Genomic DNA, 27,910 nt, shown 5'->3' with positions numbered 1-27,910 from the left:
TTGACAGCATTAAGGAATATGATAGAGACTGTGCAAGTCCTTGTCAAGAACAGCAACAGAGGAGAACCCAAATGCGTGACGTTTCTCACACAAGCTGGGGCAGTCATGCACGTTAACACAAAACGCCAGTGATTCAGCGATCGCTGGGCGTAAGAAGAAAGACAGAAGTCTGGCGTGGAACAACAGGAAGCAAGAGACCAACCAGATCGATACCAGTTACACGAGCTGATACCGAACAGATACTGTTAATACCGGACAGACTGGATCAATACCGGACAGGATACACAAACGGGATACCGGACAGAGTCAAAACCCACGTCCTGGGGGTGCAAAGGTTCGTTGACAGACTGACAAAGGGTGAGTGAGAGTACTGAGCTTAAATAGAAGGGAAACCAATCTGTCAACGAGCCGCAGCGGGTGCCACACAGGCGGGGCCAATTGGGCGCCATGGCAACCGTGACAGTCCTATTCCTTGTTTAAGCCATGTGTAATCACGAAAAGAGCAATATATGTCTCATGAGTCATAGGTTCTCGTCTCCTGGTATAAAAAATATGTAAAAATAAGTTACTATATGTAGATCACCATTGTGTTTTAAATATATCATACACATATGTATGCAGTGTTCATTTGACCTGTGAAAAGTGATGGGTCCCGGGGACTCGCATGCTCCAAAATCTATGGGTCCCAACAGAGATTTATGGGTCCCCAAAATTAAGTGTTATCGCGGTTGAAATTGTAAATCGGTGACAAATAATATAATAAAATCTGTATATTCATTCAGTTTTAATCATCAAATTATTAATTCATTTTCTGCATCAAATTATAGTTGGTACTATACCGATTAAACGGATAACCACAAACCTGTCTTTTTTTCATTTTCTCCTTTTATACTTCATTTTTTTCTCAACTTCTTTATACAACATAATCATTCGTAATATAAGGCATCAAAGCACGTGAGCCGTTTGAGAGCCGGCTCTCTTTAATGAGTTGAGCCAAAAAAGCCGGTTCTCTAAAAAAGACGGACTTCCTTTCACTACACAACTCGAACTCGTTTGACTTGATTGATTTGCCGCTTGGTGATAGTCGGTGTATACCGGATGGTGCCCATCATTGACAAATTTTCGTTTTTTCGTACAGATTTTCTTGTACGTCGTACACGTCTTAAAATGCATAATAAACGTACTTTGTACGGCAAAAACATACAGGTATGAATTTCTCCGCCGTTTTTTTGTGCCGGAATCATTGCCGTTGTTATCACTTTCTGCATTATGTTTCGACTTATTACTGACATTGAAGAAATAACCAATTTTGTGTTGATTTTCACCTAATACTAACTGTTTTTTCGGAGTTATACCTAACCTTCGCTCGACGACAAGCACCACAACAATGACGTCATCTCGAAGCAACGAGATCTCGTTTGCCGAGATCGGCGAGCAGACGAAAACTCGAACCGCGATACCAAAACAACAATGGCGGATCTGCCTGACGAAAAGTTTGGAGTGCAGTACAGTGGAACCTCGGTTTTCGAACGCCTCTCAGTTCGAACAAATCGGTTCTCGACCAAAAATTTCGAGAAATTCTTGCTTCGCCTTTCGTTCAAAAAATCGGAGTTCGAACGCCGGTACGCTAGGGGCGACGCTGAGCGGCGTACGAGTGTAGATTGCCCCCACCCCTCGTGAAGAACTGTTGTCACGTGACCGCGCACTTCCTTTTGCTTTCGTTTTTAATATCGGTGAACGGAGTGTTTTAACCCCTAATTATGCCTCGGAAGAAGGTCGGTGCAAGCACCAAAGTTGCTACAGGTGACAAAAGAGGAGTAGTGCGTACAACTATTGCATTTAAGAAAGAAATAATAGCAAAATATGAAGAAGGCGTGCGAGTTTCCCTTCTTTCAGGAATACAGCATGGCTTCTGCCGACCGGTAAGAAATCCTACTCATAATTCTTTTCTTTATCCTTTAATCGCTCACAACTTGTTGTGGAGACCCGGGTGCTAAATGACGTGTAAACAACCTGATTTTTTTATTTTTACACGTTCATGTTCGCGTAATCTTCCGTACGAAAGATTACGCTAACGCGAGCGTACGATTGGCCTGGGTTAGCTTCATGTTTACTTTCGTGGTAAACATTCAGGGTGTTGGAACGGATTAAAACAATTTTACATTACTTTTAATGGGAAAAAACGACTTCGGTGATCGTACAAATCGGTTTTCGTACAAAGAAATGGAACGGATTATGGTCGAGAACCGAGGTTCCACTGTATATCTTTGTTTAAAAAAAAGTAATCGGCCAATAATGACAATTTTGGGGACGCACGTTGATTTGAGACTATGCGTCCCAGCAAAAATGATGCCTCTAGGACGCAGGGACGCGGGCAAACGAGAACACTGATGTATGTATGTAATTGTTCCTCCAGGAAATGCTGAAGCTGTCCATCATCGACATGATCTTCACAGTGGCGAGCATCCTTCTCATCGATTTCATCAGAGGCTTGGCCGTTCGGTACCTAAGTGACTGTTGCTGTTGGGATTTGGAGAGCAAGTTTGTAAGTCGGACGCGGTTAGGATCATTCGTAATCATTGGGTTGTACTAGTAATTATTACAACATCCATTAGTCAGGGTTGGGTAGGGCTACTTTAACTGGATTACTTTCATTACTTTGGGATTACTCCAATACCAAATGTGCTAATCAAAGACAAAAGAAACTAAATATGAATAAAATGACTAAATTTTGTGCAGGCTTGGGGAGTAACGGAATACATGGAACGGCAAAAATGATATTGGCAAGCTGTTTGGATTTATTTTCATTTTGTTTCTGTCGCATTTTATGTTAGTTTTGCTGGAGATCAAAGAGATCAAAGCCAGGAGAGAAGGCTTACCACATGTTGTGAGTCATCATTTTATTCATATTTAGTTTCTTTTGTCTTTTATTAGCATATTTGGTATTGGAGTCATCCAAAAGTAATTGAAAGTAATCAAGTTAAAGTAACCCTACCCAACCCTGCCAGTAGTCGAGTATACTTTGCACATTTCATAACTGACTTAACAAGTCAACATTTTGCACTTTTAGCAAAACCTTATTCGGGAATTACAGGGCTCAACAATTATTATTAAATTTGTTTTGATTGAATCGTATTAGAGAGCTCCTTTGGCGCCAACTGCCGCGGGTTCTGATTGGCTCCCTGTCAGTATTTGAACCCAATCCTGTCAATCCCCTGTTGTCAGTTCGTCTGCGAACCTCAGTGTATACTAGGCAAGCCTTTTTCGACCCTGACTCCCAACTGTCCTGTTTGTGCTCCCGTCTGTCTCGAAATTCAGAAAATACAAAAAAAACAAAGGCTGTGATTGATTTGGGCAGGCTGTTTTTTTTCCCGTTAGTACCCTTTGTCTCCTATTGAATGAAACCTTTCTACCAATTTATCCAATCCTTTTGATGCATTTGAACCAATAGGAGACTTCATATCTACTTATAGGCTTCTAACTTGCACTCTATGGTGCACTCATTTTGTCCAAAATCTATTTTTAATATTGCATCATTAGTCTCCTATTTCATAAAAATTGGACATTCTTTTGACTCGAGAACTGACTGTTAATGTATGTACCCCCAAACATGTCTTTTTTGCCACTTGCTTCTCTGCCCTTAGTCTCATGTCGGATAAAAAGCAGTTTTTGAGTTAATCATTGACATTGACCTGTTTTGGTCCAGACCACGTCTGCTCTCCCGTCCCGGCTTACGACCTCTTTTTGTCCCCGACCACGCTTTGCTCTCCCAGTCCCGCTACCGACCAGTTTTTCTGTTCCTGACACCGCCATCGCTCGCTACGGAAGATCCGAAAGCGACTTGCTTCCCGTGTCCAGCAAACACTGGATCATGGACGCAGCCCTTCCACTTTCTTTCAATAAAACTTGTAGTAAACGTCATGCAATTGGGTCCTGTTTCTGTTCTGGTTTTGACAGTGAAGTGTATTTCTTGCGTGCTTGCAGAAGATGGTTCAATTCCTTCCGGATAAGAATCGGACATGTAGACGAGGCAATGAAGAACTCTTCAACAAACAATAGTCAAGCTGAATTGTTGACAAAAATAACGTTGTACGATCTCTTGTTGTTACTGTCACAACCAAAACAGATGGTCGACTCAATCGCGTAACGTTTCACACGAAAGTTTATTGGGATCTCGAGGAAACAAACGCCAAGGATCCGGTGATCGCTGGACAGGAGGAGCAAGCAGCTCATGGGATCGGAATGCGGAAGTGGATCTCCCGCAGCGGGAGATTGTAGCGTGCTCAAACGAAAAAAAAAACGTGTCGATAGCCGGAGCAGGGGATCAGAGCGTGGTCGGTGGTCAAAAACGGGTCGTAGCCGGAGACAAACGGGGAATCAGGAACAGACGAGTGGGATACAGATGAAAAATTGGGACCGACGGGAGCCAGAGTCAAAGTGCTTGCCTTGCATAAGCACAGGTTCGCTGACGGACTGACAAAGGGCGAGTGAGAACACTGAGCTTAAATAGGAGGGGGAACCAATCAGGTAACCAGCAGCGGCTGGCGGCAAACAAGCGGGCACAGTTGAGTACAATGAGTAATCATGACAGAGGCTGACCTCTGTGATTACCTGAATCCCATTGACTGTGTTTTGGGTTTGTTCTATGTCTTCTTATGCTAACAGACCATGCGTCCCTGACTAGCCAGAAAGTAACGGTATTTCTCAGGATCAGCCACATCCATGTTGTCGGTTTTGTGACTTCCTATATTGGTATGAAAATATTGTAGTTTATACTGTCAGGACCCAGATCTCATCTCATCTCATCAGCCGTACCGCTTATCCTCATTAGGGTCGCGGGGGGGCTGGAGCCCATCCCAGCCATCTCCGGGCAGTGGGCAGGGGACACCCTGAACTGGTTGCCAGCCAATCGCAGGGCACACAGGGACAGACAACTCATTCGCTCATTCACACCTAGGACCCAGATGCGTAACATTATTCACAAGTCTGTTGAGATATAGAGGAAAGGCAGCGCCCGCGATCCGGTGCTCGCTGGACGCGGGAAGCAAGCCGCTCACAGAATCGGAACTTGTTCCGAATGCGGAAGTGGATCTTCAGGAGCGGGAGATCGTAGTGTAGTCGACGTAAAAACAGGTCGTTAGTCGGAACGGGAGAGCAGAACGTGGTCAAGGTCAAAAAATGAGTCGTTAGCCGTGACAGGAGATCAAAACATGGTTGGGGTTAATAAACAGGTCGTAGCCGGAGACAAACGGGGAGCTCTGGAAGGGACCGGTGGAAAACGGGTGAAAACGCGGGACCGACAGGAGTCAGAGTCAAAAATGCTTGCCCTGTTGTGAGAGATGAACATTATTAAGACTGTTTAATGGCTATATCTGCACAGATAAAATACATGTATATAGTTTAATTCTACATTATAACGGCAGGGAAAAGAACTCACGTCCTTCCTGGTCGAAATCCACAGAGAGAGAGAGAGGGGGACGTTTATTTTGCGTCAGAGAGATCAGTGCACACAAGAACATGATTTCAAAATAAAAGAATACAAGATTGATAAACGTACAAGAGATATAATTACACTCATTATTGAAACGTTACTTTATGTGTGTGTGTGTGTGTATGAGAAACATTGTTTTTATATTTAGTAATATAAAAACAAGGTAATTACCTTGAGACAGAGATTCAAGAGATTTACATTGAAACCCTGACACCTGTGAAAACAGAGGTTCGCTGACAGACTGACAACAGGCGAGTGAAAGGACGGAGTTTAAGTAGGACAGGGAACCAATCAGGAAGCCAGCAGTGACATTAATCAGTCATCATGACACATACGTTATAGAAAAAAACAGAATGTCCTTTGATGGAGGCACATTGTGGTTGGGAGCCGTCTTTGCACCTTAGTCACAATGAAATTTAGAAGAAGTAAATTTATTACCAGCTATTTTTATCATACAATGCATGGCTTTGGGTTGTAAAGGGAATGAGCTTTAGACTAGAATGGCTAAATGAAGCTGTCACGACCAGCACAAAGGGTAAACCCAATCGCGTAACGTTTACTCACAAGTTTTTTGAGATAGAGGCGAAAGGCAGCGCCCGCAATCGGGTGCTCGCTGAACGCGGGAAGCAAGCCGCGCACAGAATCGGAACGAGTTCCGAATGCGGACGTGAATCATCTGGAGCGGTAGATCGTGGTGGCGAGGACGGGAAAAACAGGTCGATAGCCGGAACAGGAGAGCAAAACGTTGTTTGGGGTCAAAAAACAGGCCGTAGCCGGAGACAAACGGGGAGATCAGGAACGGACGGGTAGAAAACGGGTGTCACAAGCCAGAGACAGGGACAGGACCCAATAGCGTTCGTTTAACTCAGTTTTATTGAAAAAAGAGAGCGGTGCTTGCTCGATCGTCGGACACGGGCAGCCGATGGCAGGAACGCAGAAGTGGCACTTCCGTGTCGAGCGGGGATAGTCGTGGGTGGTAGGAAAGCTGGTCTGTAACTGGGATGGGGGAGCAAAGGCAGAAACGGGTCCAGAAACAGGTCAGCAACAGGTAATCAGGCAGGAGAAAACAGAGCAGGAGATTGTCGGAAGGTACTGTGCTTGCCTAGCAAAAGCGTAGGTTCGCAGGACGGTCTGACGCCGGTAACAGGGAGCCGGGGGGGTTTAAAAAGTGGCAAGGAGCCAATCAGCGACCAAAGCTGTTGACGCCAAAGAGTGCAAAAATCGGGACCGACGGAGGTCAGAGTCAAAGTGCTTGCCTTGTAGAAACAGAGGTTTGCTGACGGACTGACAACAGGCGAGTGAAAGGACTGAGCTTAAGAAAGACGGGGAACCAATCAGGAAGCCCGCGGCTGGCGCACAGGTAGAATTAATGAGTAATCATGACAGAAGCATAATGTAAAGAAGGTATATACTGACTTGAAAAGCGCTATAAAAAATGCTGCCCATTTAACCATTCACTATTTGTATTTTCAGCCTGAATATGGGGAGTTCAAAATAGCAGAGAATGTCCTACACTTGATTTATAACCAAGGAATGATCTGGTAAGAAGCGTCTTTAGACAAATTGTCAGCAATTGAATAATTAATATATTAATGGAGTGCTTGTATTTATCTAACCCTGTGTCAACTAAACCTTTTCTTTTTCACAGGATGGGAGCTTTTTTCTCCCCTTGTCTTCCTGCATTCAATGTGTTGAAGCTGATTGGTCTAATGTATCTCCGGAGTTGGGCGGTACTCACCTGTAATGTTCCTCATCAGCAGGTTTTCAAAGCATCCAGGTAACGTTTCTTTTAACTATGACAGGATTATTTTATTATGTCATGTTTACATTTTTAAAACAAGTCTAGGGTTGATTTTTGATGGGGGAAAGGTTTCCCCCTGCTCAAAAACGTTTTTTAGGTAAAACGAGTAAAAATACTATTCTGTAGAATTGATCTCGGCAGGAGACCGGACTAGTTGTGTCATGGTTGCCATGGCGCCCAATTGGCCCTGCCTGTTTGGGCGCCTGTTTAAGCTCAGTGCTCTCACTTTTTCTTTGTCGGTCCACCAACGAACCTCTGCCCCGCAAGACGTGGGTTTTGACTCGGTCCTGTTTCCTGTTGACATTGATGAAGATAATACCAATTTGTTGAAGAAGATAGGTCGAGAAATCGTCTCATACGTGTTCAAAGAATGCAGGAATCAAATGACGTAAGAGGGAGCTCTTTTTTATTGATACAACAATTTCAACAAGAAAACTCAGCGAATCTCAGATATGCGTGGGTCTTTATAGTTTCAACACAGCATGTGTAACCAGTTTTAGCCCCGTCCCTTTCACACTACACCCTTTCACGTGTACATGCCCAGGGTTCCGTAATCATCCATTCTTGAAAATGTTTTTAAGTTTGGGTCAGTTTACCCTTTGCCGTTATCTCTTGTCCTCCCTTAAGGAGGATTGTTTATACTAATTCGTCCGCCGAGACCTTCCCGAGATGTAAGCAACATTCTCCCAACTGTAAGCAAGTCTTTCTACATTTCAACAAGTCTCCCGAACAAATGTATGCAAATCTATTCTACAAATGCAAGTTTATATTCTACAACAACATTTCCTGTCCGGTATTGTTCCTGTTTATTTTTGTCCTGTTTAATGTTGTTTTCTAGTTTCGTTCCCATCTATTTTTGTCCTGCTTATTATTCTCTCCAGTTTTCGTTCCTGTCTAGTTTGTACTGTTTTATTTCAAAATCTTGTTTCATTATCAATCCTGTCCGTCCCGTCCTGTCTGGTATCTACCCCATCTGTCGAATATCTACTCGGGCAATTGGTATCGATCTCGTCAGCCTCTGGCTTCCTATCATTTCCCGCCAGACTGCTGCCGAACGTGCATGACTCCCCATTTCCCGTAAAATAAAAGGTCGGAGCAGGAGACAAACGAGAGATCAGGAACAGACGGGTAGAAAAAAACGGTGCAAAAACAGGACAGGCAGGATTCAGGGTCAAAATACTTGCCTTGTAACAACAGAGGTTCGCTGACGGACTGACAACCGGAGAGTGACAAGACTGGGTTTAAAAAGAGACAGGGAACCAATCAGGTAGCCCGCAGCAATATTACTCATATTAGCAATATCAGTAATAAATATTAGCAATATTAGCAATAAAGCTCGTTTTACATCAATTTGATGCCCTGACTTTTAGGATAGTTAATAATCCTATGTCTCTCTTGTTGCAGGTCAAATAATTTTTACTTGGCCATGCTTCTTTTCATGCTCTTTTTGTGTATGCTGCCCACCATATTTGCAATAGTCAGGTATCGACCATCACAGCACTGCGGCCCGTTTAGGTAAGCAGATCCCTAACCATTAATTCAATTCACTTTTATTTTTTACAATATTTAAATGAGCGTCTTTAAACCGCTTGCCTACTGTTGAAAAATATTATTATACATATCACATGATGGGCAGCACGGCGGCGCAGTGGCTAGCGCGTGTGCGGCACAGTTCTAAGGTCTTGGGAACCTCCTGTGTGGGTTCAAGTCCAGCTACCGGACTTCCTGTGCGGAGTTTGTATGTTCTCCCCGTGCTTGCGTGGGTTTCCTCCGGGCACTCCGGTTTCTTCCCTCATTCCAAAGACATGCATTTCAGGTGGATTGGCCGGTCCAAATTGTCCCTAGGTGTGAATGAGCGAGCGAGTTGTCTGTCCCTGTGTGCCCTGTTATTGGCTGGCAACCGGTTCAGGGTGTCCCCTGCCCACTGCCCGATTATTGCTTGGGATGGGCTCCAGCACCCCCGCAACCCTACTGAGGATAAGCGGTGTAGCTAATGATATGAGATGAGATATTAGATGATGGTTTGGCTTCATGTTTGACAATGACCAAAAGTACTTACTTTTCTTTTCGCTTGTGCTAAGTCAATATGATTCATTTCAAACCTTATTCCTGGGGTGCCAAACAGGCGGCCCGCGGACCGGATCAGGCCCGCTAAGGGATTGAATCCGCGAGACAACGCTCAGAGGAGCGCAAGAGAAAAACGAGCTGCAGGGTGAAATATGTCCACTTGATGTTGCCAAAGCTTGGTGCCTCTCACAAACGCTGTACTTGTGTTTTTCGCTCTCTCTCGCTCTCTCGCTGTCTCTCGCGCTCTCTCTGTCTCTGTCTCTCTGTCTGTCTCTGTCTCTCGCTCTCTCTTTCTGTCTCTGTGTCTGTCTCTCGCTCTCTCTGTCCGTCTCTGTGTCTGTCTCTGGCTCTCTCTGTCTGTCTCTGTGTCTCTGTGTGTCTCTCACTGACTGTCTCTGTGTGTCTCTGTGTCTCTGTATGTCTTGGTGTGTCTCTCACAGTCTGTCTCTGTGTGTCTGTGTGCCTCTGTGTGTCTCTCTGTGCCTCTGTCTCTATCGCTCTCTGTCTCTGTGTCTCTGTCTCTCTCTGTCTCTGTCTCTTGCACCTTCTCTCACTATTTCTCTTTTTATCTCTTTTGTTTCTCACATTCTCTCTCTCTCTTTTCTCTCTTCTATCTCTCTTTCTCCATTTCTCTCTCTTTCTTTGTCCCAATCTCTCCCTCTCTTTCTCTGATTTCTTTCACTCTCTCTTTCTTTCTCTCTAATCTATTAGTCCGGGCCCCCGAGAGAATGTTTGTTCTATCGTGTGGCCCCACAGTTAAAACAAGTTTGACACCCCTGCCTTATACTGTACATCATTACCAAACGTACACAAATGATGGGAATCATTTATTTTAAATCACAGAGGTAGTGGATACATTTAAAGACTTTTCACTGTATATAAGACATTAAAACCTTGTTGGAGAACAGCAAAAAATACTCAAATTATTAAGGAAAGCCAAAACTAGAGGTGGATACCTTTTAAGCGGTGCAGAAAATATACCGAATTTTCCGCACTATAAGGCGCACCTAAAAGTCTTAATTTTTTTCAAAAGCTGACCATGCGCCTTATAATACAGTGCCCCTTATATATGGCTCAATATTAAATCGCAAGGTCTCGCAACTTTCGCAACAGCCGCCTACTCAATTTTCCCCCGAACGTGGAGTAGTCCGCGGTGTATGCTGGGATTTATATACCGGCGTTTCATTGGCTAACCAATGTGTCAATCATCATTTGAATCGATCGCTATTGGCTGAAGTTATTCGGAGCCTCGGATAGGCTAGAGGGCTGAGACAAACCCTGCAATTGGCCGAAAAAGATGTGTCAATCATCAGTTAAATCGATCGCTATTTGCTGAAGTCATTCGGAGCCTCGGATAGGCTAGAGGGCCAAAACAAACCCTGCAATTGGCCGAAAAAGATGACTGAATAGCAAGCTTGCTAAACTACGCCATAAAGAAACATGTTCCATTAGTCTGTATTTGTAAATATTTTACTCTCCTGGATTTACTACACTCACGGTTGTAAGAAGACCATGGTTGCGTATCATTATTGAACGTGAGCTATGCGGCTTTATATTTTATATTTGTATCTTCTTTTAGAACGATCTTGATGTTGCTGTGATGAGTTGAGTGAATTCAACTCAATTCCAAGTGTTTATTGTCATATGCACAGTAAAGTTGCGAGCAAAAAAGAATACAGAAACTAAGGAATGGTTGGCATTTCTTGAATTCCAAGACTTTAACCTTCCGAATGATATTTGAAACAACGCATTTGAGTGACATCGTACGGACACCGCATCCGCACGTGTCTACGACACGTATTTGCTTCTTTGCAAGCTTTGGGAATGTTAAGGGGGTAATCAGTTTGACTGAATCATCTGACTGTTTTGTCGACGTTCCCATTGTAGTGCCTTATCATCCGGTGCGCCTTATCTATGGAAGATATAGGACCAAAAACTATTTTTTGGGGGTGCGCCCTATAACCCGGTGCGCCCTATAGTGCGGAAAATACGGTACTTGTGTGTGATGTCTGTGTCTATTACACCACACACTGCACATTGATTTTTATACTAGAGTCAGCTGACAGTTTTGAGATCTTTCCCCAATTTCTTTTAGGTTTTTCAGGAATTTTGTTTACCACAAAGTTTTCTTTCTTGCCATGCGTTACTCACATCCAAAATCTGGAATGATAAAGGTCATGGTTTGAATGTTTCTACTCAAATTGTACCTGATTATCCGTCTGTGCCTCTTTGTGTCAATGATATAACAGGGGATAAAACCATCCTGTTTAATACGATTCAAATTCTATGTTGCAGTGGTCAAGAGAAAATATACGACATCATATCGGAAACTGTGGCCAGTGACTTTCCCTTGTGGTTCAGCAAAGTGATGAGTTACATCACCAGCCCTGTTGTAGTGTTACCGGCACTGCTGCTTTTGTTGTAAGGCAGTTCACTCGCCCATTGTTCGCACAAACATTTTGGAACCGTTTCTATGATTTCCATCTCTTATTTGTGTTTTAGCATGCTGATATATTATCTCCAAGCCATTGCCAGATCCCTGAAATTCACCAACAACCAGCTAATGATGCAGCTCCAGAAAGTGAGTATCACACCAAATGATGGATTTGCTGTCTAAGTTGCCCATTGCCCTCACTTGGCCCCGCCCGTTTGGCGTCAGTTGCTGCTAGTTGCCCTGATTGGCTTCCCTCCTATTTAAACTCAGTGCTCTGATTCACTCCTTGTCAGTCTGTCAACGAACCTCTGCACTTGCAAGACTTGTATTTTGACTCTGCTCGTGTATCCAGTATCGATCCCGCCTGTCTCGTCCTGTTCAGTATCTTGCTCCAGTATCCGGTATCGACCCCGTCTGTCTCGTCCTGTTCGGTATCTTGCTCCAGTATCCGGTATCGATCCCGTCCGTCTCGTCCTGTCCGATATCTTGCTCCAGTCTCCAGTATCCGGTTCCGATCCCGCCTGTCTCGTCCTGTCCAGTATCTTGCTCCAGTATCTGGTATCGATCCCGTCTGTCTCGTCCTGTCTGGTATCTTGCTCCAGTATCTGGTATCGATCCCGTCTTTCCCTTCCTGTCCGGTATCTTGCTCGTGTATCCAGTATCCTGTATCGATTCCGTCTGTCCCGTCCTGTCCGGTATCTTGCTCCAGTATCTGTCCAGTCCTTTCTGGTATCTTGCGGTTGGATTTGGTATCAATCCCATCTGTCTCGTCCTGTCCGGTATCTTGCTTCTGTCTCCAGTATGCATTATCGACCGCGTCTGTCTCGTCCAGTCCGATATCTTGCTCCAGTCTCCAGTCCCCGGTATCGATCCCGCCTGTCTCGTCCTGTCCGGTACCTTGCTCCAGTATCTGGTATCAATCCCGTCTGTCTCGTCCTGTCTGGTATCTTGCTCCAGTATCCGTTATCGATCCCGTCTTTCCCGTCCTGTCCGGTATCTTGCTCGTGTATCCTGTATCGATCCCGTCTGTCTCGTCCTGTCCGGTATCTTGCTCGTGTATCCAGCATCGATCCCGTCTGTCCCGTCCTGTCTGGTATCTTGCTCGTGTATCCAGTATCAGGTATCGATCTCGTCTGGTTCCGTTGAAAACCAGTTGCATTTGACCATCAATCTGAGGAATTGGCAGTTAGATTCTTCAAGCTTTGCTTGACAAACCTTTGCTTGCATTGTCTCTTGAGCACATGTTGGGTTTGAAGTCTATATATGGCTGTCCATCACGAAATTGTTCAGTCAGTTGACGTGACAGTAATCTTGCCTTTTGAGCCATTATACTGCAAAAATGTCTAACAGACGTTTTTTTATCATTACTGCATTTAGGAGCGTACTGATGATAAAAGGAAAGTCTTCCAATTGGCCGCAGGTATGTCATCACTCTTATGCAACGGACAAACTGAATGGAAAATATTGTGTTGTGCGAGTTCACTTAGGTCTTGGATCCTTCCCGCTTACAGCGAAGTTTGTACTATAATACATAGTTAGTATGTATTATACAAGTGTTACCTCAATGCAGAGGCGAGTAGTAACCAGTTACATTTACTCTGTTAAATTGAAGTTTAGGGACATTTTGTACTTGTAGAATTATTCTTAAATCGATATACTTTTAACTTTTACTTAAATAGATTTGTGAAGAAAAAGCTGTACTCTTACTCCACTACATTAGGCTACATTGAACCCGTTACTTAATTCCCCTTCACGTAAGTACGCGTCTGTCCGTCTCTGCGAAGGAGCTTTTGTTTTTTCTGATACCTTGTTTCTTTGATTTAGATTGGACCAGTGCCCTAAACAACCACAGGGTGGCACTTGTAAGCAGGGTTAGGAAACGTTTTCTTTTTTACTGTACTGTATGCAGCTGCAGCCTCACATAGATAATCCTCAGAGAGGATTTTTTTTACTTTTACTTAAGTAATTATTTGGATGACTACTTTTTACCTTTACTTGAGTCATATGTTTCTGAAGTAACAGTACCAGAGTAAAATGGTTGGCTACCCTACCCTCCTCTGCTTTTATACCAATCCAGAGGAACAGCAAAAGCTTCATTTATCTTCCTCCATGCCATTTGGTTTTATCGTCGTCGGCGACTTTAATCGGGCATGTTTATGGACTGTACTCCCAAATCCATTCAATTGTGGACTGAGCAATTCGGAGAAAACACTGGACTATGTGTAATGTAAGATCAAACATCAAACATTCCGGTTGTATCCAGCAACTCTGTTTGCTGTTCCATGTATTCCGTTACTCCCCAAGCCTGCTCAAAATTTAGTCATTTTATTCATAATTAGTTTCTTTTGTCTTTGATTAGCATATTTGGTATTGGAGTAATCCACAAGTAATTGAAAGTAATCAAGTTAAAGTAACCCTACCCAACCCTGCATATAACTAGCTGTAAGCCCTAGCCCAAAGCCTATTTCAGAATCATAAATTCAGTTTAATACCCAAATGAAGGGCCTAAACCATAGTTTCTAACCCTGACTCCAATCCTATTTTGGAACCATAGAATATGTTTAACACCCTTATTCAAAGCCCAAACCGTAGCTCATAACACTACCCTAAGCTAACCTAAAAAAACAGCAACAATTTCAAGCATTTACAAGCACTTTAGCTAAAATTCAAGCATTTTTCAAACCTTGAAGAACAACAACACTAAAGTTCAAGCATGTTCAAGGATTTCACGCACCCGTACTAACCCCCCAACGTCCTCTTTGTGTTCGGTCTGTCCGTAACATTAGTTCAGAGGTGGGGGAACCCGGTCCGCGAGGGTCCGGGTTGCCCACCTCTGTGTCAGTTCTATTAAAGATACATTTTTAGATGTCTGGCCCTCTCCCATTTTTCAGCAAGACGTCAGGCTCCAGGAGAAGATGTAGGGGATGCAAAGACGGATGAACAAGAGAGTAACATCACAAGCCAGGATCCCTCCATCCCAAATTCTTCCCCGCAACGTAACGGCAGCATCACAAACCTCAATGTTGCTGGCCTACGAAATAACAGCATTCGCACAATTACTCAGTCTACATCCAGGGTAGACATGAGTAGACCCCCGGCTGGTTCCTCCAGAAGTCCTGCAGCCATCCCTAAACAGAGGCTGGAGCAAGTGCATAAAAGGTATCGAAGAGATATAATTAGATTTTAAAAAAGAACTACAGTGGAACCTCGGTTCTCGACCATAATCCGTTCCAGAACCCTGTTCGAAAACCGATTTGTTCGATCACCGAAATCATTTTTCCCATTAAAAATAATGTAAGTCGTTTTAATCCGTTCCAACACCCTGAATGTTTACCTTGAATGTCTAACGTAAACATAAAGCTAACCCAGGCTAATCGTACGTCCGCGTTATCGTAATCTTCCGTAGGAAAGATTACGCTAACATAAACGTGTAAAAATAAAAAAAATCAGGTCGTTTACAAGTCATTTAGCACCCGGGTCTCCACAAAAAAGTGGTGAGCGGTTCATTGGAAAGGGGGTTCCGTTCCAACACCCTGAAAGTTGGGCTCCGTTCCAACACCCTGAATGTTTACCTCGAATGTTCAACGTAAACAAAGCTAACCCAGGCTAATCGTACGTTCGCGTTATCGTAATCTTCCATACGAAAGACTACGCTAACATGAACGTGTAAAAATTAAAATAAAAGGATAAAGAAAAGAATTATGAATAGGATTTATTACCTTTGTGGTGGTCAGCAGAAGGTGCAGGTGGACAGTGGGGTATTCCCTAGCAAGATCAGACACTCCCCCCCTTTCATATTTTGCTATTATTTCTTTCTTAAATGCAATAGTTGTACGCACTACTTTTCTTTTTTTCACCTGTAGCAACTTTGCCGCTTGCACTGACTTTCTTCGGAGGCATAATTAGGGGCTAAAACACTTGGTACACCTATATTAAAAGCGAAAGCAAAACGCGATAACAGTTGGTCAGGAAAAGAGCCATCTACACTGTATGCCGCTCAGCATCGCACCGTAGCGTACGCACTCACACATTACCGGCGTTCGAACTCCGATTTTTTGACTGAACGGCGAAGGAAAAATTTCTCAAAATTTTTGGTCGGACTCCGATTTGTATGAACTTAAAGGCTTTCGAAAACCGAGGGTCCACTGTAGTTCCCTATTCCACATGTTGAGAATTTATCTATCAAAATTTACCGTTTACCAAATTGTTCGAATTAGTTATCTGACTCCATTAACCAAACACGACCCACATTCATCCAACAATTATGCGCACTCGTTTTTTGAGAGACAAATGACCAGAAGGATCACATGGGGGCGGATGTTTATTCTTCCTAACAGAAGACCTAAGTGGATCAACAGGAGACCGCGTCCCCCTCCCAGTTGCCCCGGATCATTTATACATTTCACAAACAAACAAAAGACATGCCATTGGCTATGTGCTATGTGTCATCTAACGTTAGCTTTCTCTTATTGGTGTTCTCCTCGCATGAGGGCGTGTCGCCCGGGCTCCACAATCTTCGCATACCAGTGGCGCCCCGACGTCTGCCCTTCCGCATCTGGCCTTCTCCGTCAGCACTTACAGAAATTCTGTTATCAGAAATACGTCTGATGCATTCTACACAGCCTAACCGTCTAATGTATCTTGAATAAAAACAGTCAGTGAATATCTTTATTGCATTGAACTGATACATGTACTTTGTAGTTAATCGTATAAAATCCTTTACACAGAATGTATGTTGTCGAAAGACTTAATTTTGAAAATGTTTTTGCTGTACTGTGCAAAATGTTGCCTCAATATTGTTGGTGAAATAAGACCAAATACAGCTGCAAGCAACCATAGGAGGCCCACACAGCTCAGACAACTGGAGGCATTCGAACCTGATTTGTTTTTTTTTTAATAAAGTTTGACGAGTAATGATGTAAAAAACGACAACAAACGGAACAGAAAAACCTGCTATTATCTTTCGCAAGTATGAATGTCACGGACCAGGAACGGAGACAGGACCCAATTGCGTTCGTTATACTCAGTTTTTATTAAGAAAGAGAACAGTGCTTGCATCCACGATCCAATGATTGTCGGTCGAGGGTAGTCGTTGACAGCGAGAAAAACAGGTCGATGGCCGGGGCGGAGGAGCAAAAACAGAAACGAGTCGAGAAAAAAGGTCGGCAACGGGTATTAGACAGAAAACAGGGCAGGATAGACTCGGAGAGTCACAAAAAGCTTGCCTAGCTGGGAGCATAGGTTCGCAGACGGTCTGATGGGTTCTTTCAGGAAGCAAAGAGTTTAAAAAGAGTCCAACAGCCAATCAGGTCCCGTGGTTGTTGGCGCCAACGGGACAGCCTCAGGTGCCCCGAATCAGTAATCATGACAATGAAGCAGTTACGTAAAATGGAAAAGAAATCATTGGTTTTCGCAGTTAGAAGGGACCAGACCACCCACAAAAAGTGAAAATCCGTGAAGTACTGTCTTTCCTTCATAAACGTCCTTAAGCATAGGGTGTCCTCGGATGGAGACAAATCTCTGCGATCATTATAATAAAACCGTCCTAAACGTAGGACAAGTTGTTGATCCGGGTCATGTGTTTCACGGCTAATGGACCTGGCGTTGGCAAGATACAGGGTCCGGAGCAGTGGCTTTGAAGAGTTGTTAGCTTAGCTGTTAGCAGTAGGCCGGACCAGCAGCACCGCTCTTGCCTTCTTCCAGAGGCCGCCCGGGTCACTTCTGGAACCCGATAATAATCCATGAGGCACCCGCTGGTGATCACAATTGCGTTGGACTTTCTGACTTTGCTCAGAGCCCGATTTAATGAAAAAAATTTTTTTTTAATTCAACATCTTATCTCCTGGGCAGCACGGCGGAGCAGTGGTTAGCGCGTGTGCGGCACAGTTCTAAGGGCTTGGGAACCTCCTGTGTGGGTTCAAATCCAGCTACGGGACTTACTGTGCGGAGTTTGTATGTTCTCCCCGTGCTTGCGTGGGTTTCCTCCGGGGACTCCGGTTTCCTCCCACATTCCAAAGACATGCATTTCAGGTGGATTGGCCGGTCCAAATTGTCCCTAGGTGCAAATGAGCGAGCGAGTTGTCTGTCCCTGTGTGCCCTGCAATTGGCTGGCATCCAGTTCAGGGTGTCCCCTGCCCACTGCCCGATGATTGCTGGGATGGGCTCCAGCACCCCCGCGACTCTACTGAGGATGAGCGGTGCAGCTAATGAGATGAGATCTTATCTCTTGACTCATGACTCCCGCCAGATGTCTTCACACAATGGGCTACTGTCAGCTCGAAGGCTGGTGACTTACAGTTAATCCACAACAATCTTTAAATACAAAGGGAACGTACCGTTCCCTAGAGGACAAAGTGCTTCCTGTCACCCTGAGTGTTTACCAATGGCGTGCAATAATGAATTCTGACGAGATCCAATCTGCTCCCCTGTACAGGAATACCTTGCAAGAACTGCATCCTGTTGAAGCAGCTGAGATCATTACTGCCAAGAGCCACGGAGGTCGTCACCTTCCCACCACCCGTTACGTGATTGTCAACGAACACGAACCCAGGAAGAAGCTACTCCGCTCCGCGACACGTATCCCTCGTCATTACCTCATGGAGGAAGAGCCGGCAGAGATTGTGGAGCTCTACCCGTGCAACATCAAGCGCTACATGTCCCGCACCCCGAAACACCAACCACACCCCCACAGATATCACCAATCCCAACAGAATTTGAATGTAGACGAGGGGAAGAAAGCAGGGAAACGCAGAAGACGGTCGTTGTTGGAGAAGACTCATCGACCCGGTTCTCTCTCAGACCTCCACCAGCCACCACACTTTTACATCGGTGACGGAGTCGAGAGCCATGTCTCTGTCGCTAGGGACAGTCGCGTAAGTCAGAGGTGGAACCGATCCCACGAAGGGGACGATGGAGTGGAGGGCAATCGCAAATGGAGAGATTTAAAATCGCATTCCCGGTCCCAGGACAGTATAAGAGGAGCAGAGCCTGTACTTTCACGAAACAGACACCAAATGATTTCTCCAGGAAGATACGGTCGCTCGCCATTTCAGAGCAGGCACATCAAATCAAAGACGAGAACCCATTTGGAGCAGCCCCTGTCGGAGTCTGACTCCGCCTCCATTGCCTCAAGCAGTGATCATCAAAACAGCAGTTCAGACCAGTACATTCAGGTCATCAACAACAAGGATCGGTACATAAAGTCAGATGCGAGGAAAAGTAAATTATCAAAAAAGAGGTTTGAACAACCCATGGACTTAAATCCCCTGGAATCAAACGACTTGGTTTGTTCCAATGTGTGACATTTTGCAAGCTAGCATGGTAAATCCTTGAGCAAATAAGAAAAAAAATGGTCCGGTCTGCACTTATATCCTCCTAAAGCGCTTTTTAATGTGCTTGTGTCATTTTTTGGGTGGTCTGGCATCAGACTCTAGAAAGGAATTTAATGTCATCACCTGGCAAGTCACTTTCCTCCAGACGGAGCTAAGTGAGTGTGGAACTGGACACACTAATTATCCCAAGACTTAATATTGACTGCTCACTCCATCTGGTCTTTGCTATTGTCATCCTGGTTACCTTTTCCATGTCCTTCCTGATGTCTTTGTCATGTCCTGCACAGTCGTCATGGCACCCAGCTAGCCCCGCCCCCTGACACCGGCTGACACGCATTGAATTGATTGCTTGTGGAGTACTTAAACGCTCCTTTTGGGACCTTGAGGAAAACCTGTTCATGCCTGTTTGTTCTGAGTAAATGCCTAGTTTGTAATTTTGATTGCCTTTAAGCCTGTTTTGTTTTGTCTTTGGTCCGTTTGTGTTGGACAACTTTTCTTTCCTAAATTAAAGTGACAGATCGTCTACGCATTTGAGTTCACACTTCCTGCTTCCTGGCCCGTTTCCTGACAGTCTTACACTATCACACCAGTTTTTTTTTTTCGTTTGGGCATTTTGTTGTTTTGTCACCTCTTGTTTGTTTGTTACTTTGTACCTCCTTTTGATATTAAATACCATCCTTCTTTTGGGGACACCTACCTCTGCTCTGGCTTCCCTGCATTTGGGTCCGCCTAAATACGTAAGACCGGTCTTCTGCTTTTATTCCTATATTTCATCTCATGTCCTTGCACTCTCCTCTTGGGAGATTGGTGAATACATGCACTCAAAAGCAAAAGCCTACCTGCTATCGGGGGCATTAGGGATTCAGTGTCTTGCCCAAGGACACTTGGACATATAACTCGGAGGAGCTGGGAATCAAACCTGTGACCTCTTGATCCCAAGACGAGCGCTTTACCTCCTGAGTCAATGCCGCCCAAATAGAGTGATCGTACATGATTATAATCTCTGGCATCCAGCCACCCACCTATATGCGAATAAAATGTACAATGCATGTCATTAAAACCGTATTTGCTTGAATGTTACTTGAATCTTACCTGAGGCGTGTCAGACTCCCAAAGGTAAAATTATGGTATTGATGCCATTATTTCTGTATTTTTGTGTTACTGCTCAAGATAGTGTTAGCCAATAAATTACATATTTGGTGTGATTTTCTGTGCTCCTCTTGTATTGTTACTTCATTATTACTGCATTATTTAACGAGTGATTACGATAAAAGTGAACAATATTGCAAGGATATATTGTATCTTTATATTAAATATTCAAGCAAATTTAAATGTGGATTCACACTTACCAGAGGTGTCAGACTCATCTTTGCGTAAAAAGGTTTAAAAGTATTTTAAAAATACAGAAAAGAAGAAAGGGTGGGCAAAGTGGTGCTCATGGACCAATGAGACCTTGGCTTCACTATTCGATGTTTCATTTCTTTACTGACCTCTGCTGCAGTAGTGTGGTATTGCAGCTGTATTATTGTGAAATCGCAATGAAGTCCTGAGGAAAAAATATAACGTTGATAAATTGTTTTTCCTCGTCAAATGAACACACCAATGCATGCATATAATTTTAAAAACAAATTTTTATTGATTTGTGTTCAAGAAAACAATTCTGTTCTATTTAGTGCAAAATCCTCAGTCTTTGAAAACACATTTGCAGCTTTTTAGCAACATTTCTTAAATTCAAAATAAATTTTGTCTTTGCCAGTGTTTTATTCTCTAAAGCAGGGGTCGGTAATCTTTTAGACCCCTTAAAAGCAAAAGTATTTATATTTTTTCTCTTTCTTTCTTTTTTTTTTTGAGATAGCCACACCATATATCTGTCCATCTATTACAGGGATCGGCAACCTATGACACGCGTGCCAGCAGTGGCACGCGAGGGGTTAACCAGTGGCACGCGAGCGCACGGCCAAATAATAATGATTATATTTTAAAAATGCGCATTTTTACCTGAAATTTAGACATTTTCAGGTAAAAATGCGCATTTTTACCTGAAATTTAGACATTTTCAGTTGCGCGCTGTGTTATACAGAGGCTTTACGTTAGCGCCCCTCCTCTCCTTCGTGTGTCAGTGTGTGTTTGCGCGGCGCCTCGCAGAGGAGAGATCCGTGTTTTAACCCAGCCAACGAAACACACGCGCGCGATAAATGAACGAATCATGACGGCTCCTCGAGCGAAAACATCTCGTTCTTTCCAGCCAGCGTGGACACATGAATGAGGCTTTGTGCAAAAAATGACCGTGCTGTTTTGTGCATTACGCCTCGAGAGCGTTGTACCTCGCACAGCAAGTGTTAAACTTCATTATGAGACGGAACATGAATTTAAGGATGAGTCTGACATGGCGGAGACATTAAAACGCGCAGTATCCAGGTACGACAAAAAAAAAATACAGACCCTGAAGACCTTTGTCACTGCTAAAAACACCACCACTGAAGCAAGCTATCACACTCCTCACTGCATAGCAGAGCACAGAAAACCATTTACTGATGGCGAATCTTTTAAAGAAGCCTGTGTGTACGTGTATGCGTGTGTGTGTGTGTGTGTGTGTGTGTGCGTGCCTTCTGCTTTGCTGCTGTTATTTCAAGTTTTCATATTTTCTGCAACAAGATATCATTGATGAATGGTATAGTAGCTGTCCATAGCACTTGCTTTTTGTTTGTAGTTCATTGTTAATGAAGAATGGTTGATTCTGGTTAATTCTTGTGGTAAAAAGTTGAAGTCATGGATGGCTACAGGCCTTTCCACTTGTTATTCACATTCATTTTTTTAGTTGATTGAAGAACAAGAATATTGGAAGATAAATTGGTCAGTTATTCGATTAAAATGTATGTCCATGTTGTCTATTTGGACTGGTGTAAAATGACAGCTCTGTTGGATATTAAAAAAAATGTTGTGCGAGTCATTAATCTTGGTGTGGCACACTGATTTACAAGGACATTTGAAAGTAATATTCTTTGCTAATCGCAAGGCAAATCAAGATTTAGTTGTAAAAATGGATGGTGCTGCAATAGACATTGTATCAGAAATTAAGTTTTATAGGGTCATAATAGACAATAAATTAGGTTGGAAAACACACATCAGACACATACAAACTAAGGTATCTAAAAGCATTTCAATAATTAATAAACCATACACAGAGTAGGATATCGGGATCATACTAATATTTTATTCATTCAGTCCAAATTATTAAAATTGGATGATTCAATAAAATTTTTCACTTCACAACTGTTTTTTAAAGTCAACAAAAACATGGTGCCAGAAAACATCTAACAATTATTCATTCGGAAAGAGGGAAAATATCATTTAAGGGGCTGTATTAAATTCATAATCCCAAAGGTGAGAACCACCAGGAAAAGTAGGTGTGTGTCTGTGTGTGGAGTCAAACTTTGGAATAATTTACAAGATAAGATCAAACAATGTCCAACTATTCACAAGTTCGAATTAAAATACAAAAAAACATTACTGGCGAAATACAGGGATGAAGAAAATGGGATATGAGTGAGATTGGAAATACTGCGTTTAAAACTAAGGTTAACTTTGTTGTTATTGTTGCTATTATCATGTCATAACTGTTATTATAAATATTATTTTTATTTTTATTGTTGTTATTATCATTGGTGCCGCAGTGATGTTTGGTAACTAGTGGCATTATGACGTTGAGGGATGGGTATTACAGAGATAAGTGTAATTATTATAATTATTGATATCTGACCTACGTAATAACTATATCCATGCGATTTTGTTATATTAGACACAAGAGGAGAAGAGGATTTGTAAAATGTATTTAAGAGGGAAGATAAAGGGGTAGGGAAAATACGCATCTGCTTCTGACTACGCCTTTTCGTTTTTGTTATGTAATATTATTTTGTTGTTGACTCGTTTTATTTTGTTCTGTTTTTATTTTAATGTTCGAAATAAAGTTTTCATTCATTCAAAGTGGCACTCCACACCAAAAAGGTTGCTGACCCCTGATCTATTATCTGCACCGCTTTTCCTCAGTAGGGTCGCGGGGGTGCCGGAGCCCATCCCCACTATCTTCAGGCAATGGGCTGGGGACACCCTGGGGGCCCACAGCATATATTTGAAGACGAAATTCCACAAAACTGCCAAACCCGCTCTCCAGACAAAAGCTAATTCTTCAGCACATTTTATTTCACTAAGTGATGTTTGATGCTTTGTTAAAATATATGAAATAATAATCATGAGGCAGCACGGCGGGGCAGTGGTTAGCGCTTGTGCGGCACAGTTCATGTCATGGGAACCTGTCGTGGGTTCAAATCCAGCTCCAGACATCCTGTGCGGAGTTTGTATGTTCTCCCCGTGCTTGCGTGGGTTTCCTCCGGGCACTCCGGTTTCCTCCCACGTTCCAAAAACATGCATTTCAGGTGAATTGGTCGGTCCAAATTGTCCCTAAGTGTGAATGAGCGAATGAGTTGTCTGTCCCTGTGTGCCCTGCGATTGGCTGGCAACCAGTTCAGGGTGTCCCCTGCCCACTGCCCGGAGATGGCTGGGATGGGCTCCAGCCCCCCGCGACCCTAATGAGGATAAGCGGTACGGCTGATGAGAGAGATAATAATCATGGCAGAGCCTGTTGCATGTCAACTTAAATATACCCTCCCTCAATTACTTAACGGTAACTCATGGGGAATCTTTTGTCAAACTCCCCCGGCTGGAAGCACGAGCTGCAAATTTATTCATTTAGTAGCAAAGGTAAACAAAAATAAGGCGTGGTTATGTAAGCCAGCTGCTATGACATCTGAATGAAGCCCCCGCAGCTCTGCAATGCAGCTGCACTTTTTAGTTTGCCGTGACCGATTCAAAGATATATTTAGCATTCGCCTCAGAGGAACCGGATAATAAGGCTGATTCAGTTTGTGAGTAGGGGGCTGAGGGTGTATGAGTCACTGCAAAACCAAAATACAATTTTGGATTATTAATACCTTTAACGTAGTGTGTGATTCGCATTTGTAAATTCTCTCTCTCTCAGGTTCTCTGGTTTCTATCTCTGGAGTTTACAAAGACAGTGCATTCCTCAAGCTACGCTTTGTAGATTACTGGCCTGCATGTGCTGATAACACCGAGGTTTTAACCACAGGCGGTGACTACCTGAAATTACCAGACATCTTTGATACCTGGCGCCTTTGGCGCCGCACTGTTGTCCTCCAAAAGTGCCCGTGTACGCATGATGCCAGAAGCAAAACAACAATTGCCATTGGCATCGGCGCTAGGTGTGCGTGGGGCTTTAAATACGATCCCCTGGGTAAATTATCATGATTGCCCTATTTGGAACACCTGTGGCAGCTTGATTGGCGCCAACAGCCCGGACAAGCTGATTGGTGGCCACACCCTTCTTAAGCCCCCGACTTCAGTTCAAACTTTGTCAGATCGTTGCAAGCTGTTGTGTTTCACTCAGTGAGCGTTCCCGTCCGACTTTGTCCCTGTTAAAACCTGTTTCCTGCCTGATCCCCGTTTTTCGACCCGTTTCCGAACCTGACTACGCCTGTTTTGCCTGCCGCCTGCCTACGACCACTATTACAAACTCGGCATCGCCTCTGATCTCCAGCCCTGGTCAAACGACGCGCCATTCCCGCCTGCCTGCTTCCGACACGGAAGTGTCACCCCGGCCTTGCTCGATCCCGCTCTCCACCAGTCCTCGGATCAAGCAATCAAGCAAGCCTTACTATCACTCTCTTTCAATAAAATCTGAGAAACGCATGCAATTAAGTCCTATGTCTGTTCTGGTCTGTGACATAAATAGCAAGTGCGACCACTCCATCCGTCCATCCTTCCATTGTCTTCCGCTTATCCTAGGTCAGGTCGCGGGAGCAGCAGCCTTAAAAGGGAAGCCCAGACGTCCCTATCCCTAGCCACCTCCTCCAGCTCATCTGACGGAATCCCGAGGCGTTCCCAAGCCAGCCGAGAGACATAGTCTCTCCAGCTTGTCCTGGGCCGCCCCCGGGGCGTCCTGGCGGTGGGACATGCCCGGATCACCTCCCGAGGGATGCGTCCAGGAGGCATCCTTATCAGATGCCCGAGCCACCTCGACTGGCTCCTCTCAATGCGGAGGAGCAGTGGCTCCACACAGAGTCCCGGATGACTGAGCTTCTCACCACTCCCAGGAGCCAATTGATTGCTGGGTGTGTACTGGGAGGTAACGATAGTTCACAACCCTGCCCAGTACAGTCTGCTAAAACCAAGGCACATGTTCAGCAATTTTGTTGGTTTTGGGGGTGCCTTGACACAAAACCTAGCCAAAAACACTCCTGGTGTCATGATGTCTCATGACTTTCATCTGTACCCGCTCGTTTGGCACCAGCTGCTGCTGGCTACCTGATTGGTTCCCCGTCCTATTTAAGCTCAGTCCTTTCACTTGCCTGTTGTCAGTCCGTCAGCGAACCCCTGTTTCTACAAGGCAAGCACTTTGACTCTGACTGCCGTCGGTCCCGCGTTTTGCACCCAAGTGAAACTGTAAGTTACTTATTAGGTATATTCACTCATTCGTTTTTACTCAAATTAAGGTAGCGTTTCCCAGTTGTAAATTGTAATTGGAAGAACTTCCTGCAACTGAAACTGTAAGTTACATATTAGGTATAGTCACTCATTTGTTTTTACCCAAATTGAGATAGCGTTTCCCAGTTGTAAATTTTAAGTGGAAGAACTTCCTGAAACTGAAAGTTACATATTACGTATATAAACTCATTTGTTTTTACCCAAATTAAGGTAGCGTTTCCCAGTTGTAAATGGTAATAGGAAGAACATCCTGCAACTGAAACTTGAGTTACATATTGGGAATATTCACTTATTCGCTTTTTTCCCAAATTAAGGTAGCGTTTCCCAGTTGTAAATTGTAATTGGAGGAACTTCCTGCAACTGAAACTTGAGTTACATATTATGTATTTTCCCTCACTCGTTTTTACCTAAATTAAGATAGCGTTTCCCAATTGTAAATTGTAATTGGAGGAACTTCCTGCAACTGAAACTTGAGTTACATATTATGTATATTCACTCATTTGTTTTTACCCAAATTAAGATAGTATTAACCAGTTGTAAATGGTAATTGGAGGAACTTCCTGCAACTGAAACTTGATTTACATATGAGGTATATTCACTCATTCGTTTTTACCCAAATTAAGATAGTATTAACCAGTTGTAAATGGTAATTGGAGGAACTTCCTGCAACTGAAACTTGATTTACATATGAGGTATATTCACTCATTTGTTTTTACCCAAATTAAGGTAGCGTTTCCCAATTGTAAATTGTAATTGGAGGAACTTCCTGCAACTGAAACTTGAGTTACATATTATGTATATTCACTCATTTGTTTTTACCCAAATTAAGATAGTATTAACCAGTTGTAAATGGTAATTGGAGGAACTTCCTGCAACTGAAACTTGATTTACATATGAGGTATATTCACTCATTCGTTTTTACCCAAATTAAGATAGTATTAACCAGTTGTAAATGGTAATTGGAGGAACTTCCTGCAACTGAAACTTGATTTTACATGTGAGGTATATTCACTCATTTGTTTTTACCCAAATTAAGGTAGCGTTTCCCAGTTGTAAACTGTAATTGGAAGAACTTCCTGCAACTGAAACTGTAAACATTATTAGCTATATTCACTCATACGTTTTAACCCAAAACCTTTATGCTGGGGGAAATTTGTCCCAAAAATATTTACACATCTATTTTTCAGATTCGCAAATATAGTTGTGATTACCTCAAAATCTAAAAACATATCCTGATCAATGCACACGCAAAATGATAAATCACATATAAATCATAGATATACTTCTGGCTGATTCACACCGGATTTCTTCATTTAATGGTACTGGATAATAAGAAAGTCCTTAAAATATGCTTGAATTTGGCCTGAAAATGCACGTTTTTCTTATCAAATATTTTCTTTTATATCATACACAGGCCCAAAGACAGTGGTCGTGACGTGCCAAATTTTATTGACTTGGTGCCCTGCTTGCTAGGCTTGGTAGGGAGGTTATCTAAAACCCAAAATATTTAACAAAAACACCTTCTTTATTCCATCATCTTTCCTCAAAAGTCACTTGTAGTGTGCCAAAATGGCAAAATGTGGCTACAAGATCAAAAAAGTCACAATGTGCGCTCTGAGTGCTCATCACCTGGCAAGCCCCTACAATCCCATCTATTCAATCAATGTCACGCAGCGTGTTCTCCTCATGCAAGGTACAAAAGAAGGCTTTTGCTTTTGAGTGCATGTATTCACTAATCTCCCAAGAGGAGAGTGCAAGGACATGAGATGAAATATAGGAATAAAAGCAGAAGACCGGTCTTACGTTTTCATGCAGACCCAAATGCAGGGAAGCCAGTGCAGAGGTAGGTGTGCTCCAAAAGAAGGATGGTATTTAATATCAAAAGGAGGTACAAAGTAACAAACAAACAAGAGGTGACAAAACAACAAAATACCCAAACTGAAAAAAAAATAACTGGTGTGATAGTGTAAGACAGCATGAAGGACATGGAACTGGTAACCGGGATGACAAGGGCAATGTCCAGATGGAGTGAGCAGTCAATATTAAGTCTTGGGATAATTAGTGTGTCCAGTTCCACACTCCCTCAGCTCTGTCTGGAGGAAGGTGACTTGCCAGATCATGACATGAAATTCTTCTCCAGAGCCTGATGCCAGACGACCCAAAAAATGACTGAACCTGCATCAGACCTTCACCAGAACAGGTACGGCTTCCCCGCTGAAGCATAGACC

General features: G+C 43.4%; 1 protein-coding gene across 1 annotated transcript in view; it reads left to right on the top strand.

Annotated features, from left to right (window-relative positions):
* Window positions 1–20,184, top strand: part of tmc3 (transmembrane channel like 3) — a 57,379-nt gene extending 37,195 nt beyond the window's left edge. The window contains exons 14-22 of the mRNA XM_088333130.1: window positions 2,417–2,545; window positions 6,965–7,032; window positions 7,140–7,268; window positions 8,697–8,807; window positions 11,655–11,780; window positions 11,862–11,940; window positions 13,171–13,213; window positions 14,685–14,952; window positions 18,227–20,184. Coding sequence (XP_088189256.1) covers window positions 2,417–2,545; window positions 6,965–7,032; window positions 7,140–7,268; window positions 8,697–8,807; window positions 11,655–11,780; window positions 11,862–11,940; window positions 13,171–13,213; window positions 14,685–14,952; window positions 18,227–19,094 — 1,821 coding nt within the window. The 3' untranslated portion in view covers window positions 19,095–20,184. The remainder of the gene's footprint in view (window positions 1–2,416; window positions 2,546–6,964; window positions 7,033–7,139; window positions 7,269–8,696; window positions 8,808–11,654; window positions 11,781–11,861; window positions 11,941–13,170; window positions 13,214–14,684; window positions 14,953–18,226) is intronic.
* The last annotated feature ends 7,726 nt before the right edge of the window (window positions 20,185–27,910 follow it).

This window comes from Urocampus carinirostris, chromosome 4 (assembly GCF_059441175.1).
Source record: "Urocampus carinirostris isolate Australia breed hairy pipefish chromosome 4, RoL_Ucar_1.0, whole genome shotgun sequence".
Lineage (NCBI taxonomy): Eukaryota > Metazoa > Chordata > Actinopteri > Syngnathiformes > Syngnathidae > Urocampus > Urocampus carinirostris.
The sequence above is the reverse complement of the archived record's forward strand: the minus strand, read 5'-3'. Positions and strand labels throughout refer to the sequence as shown.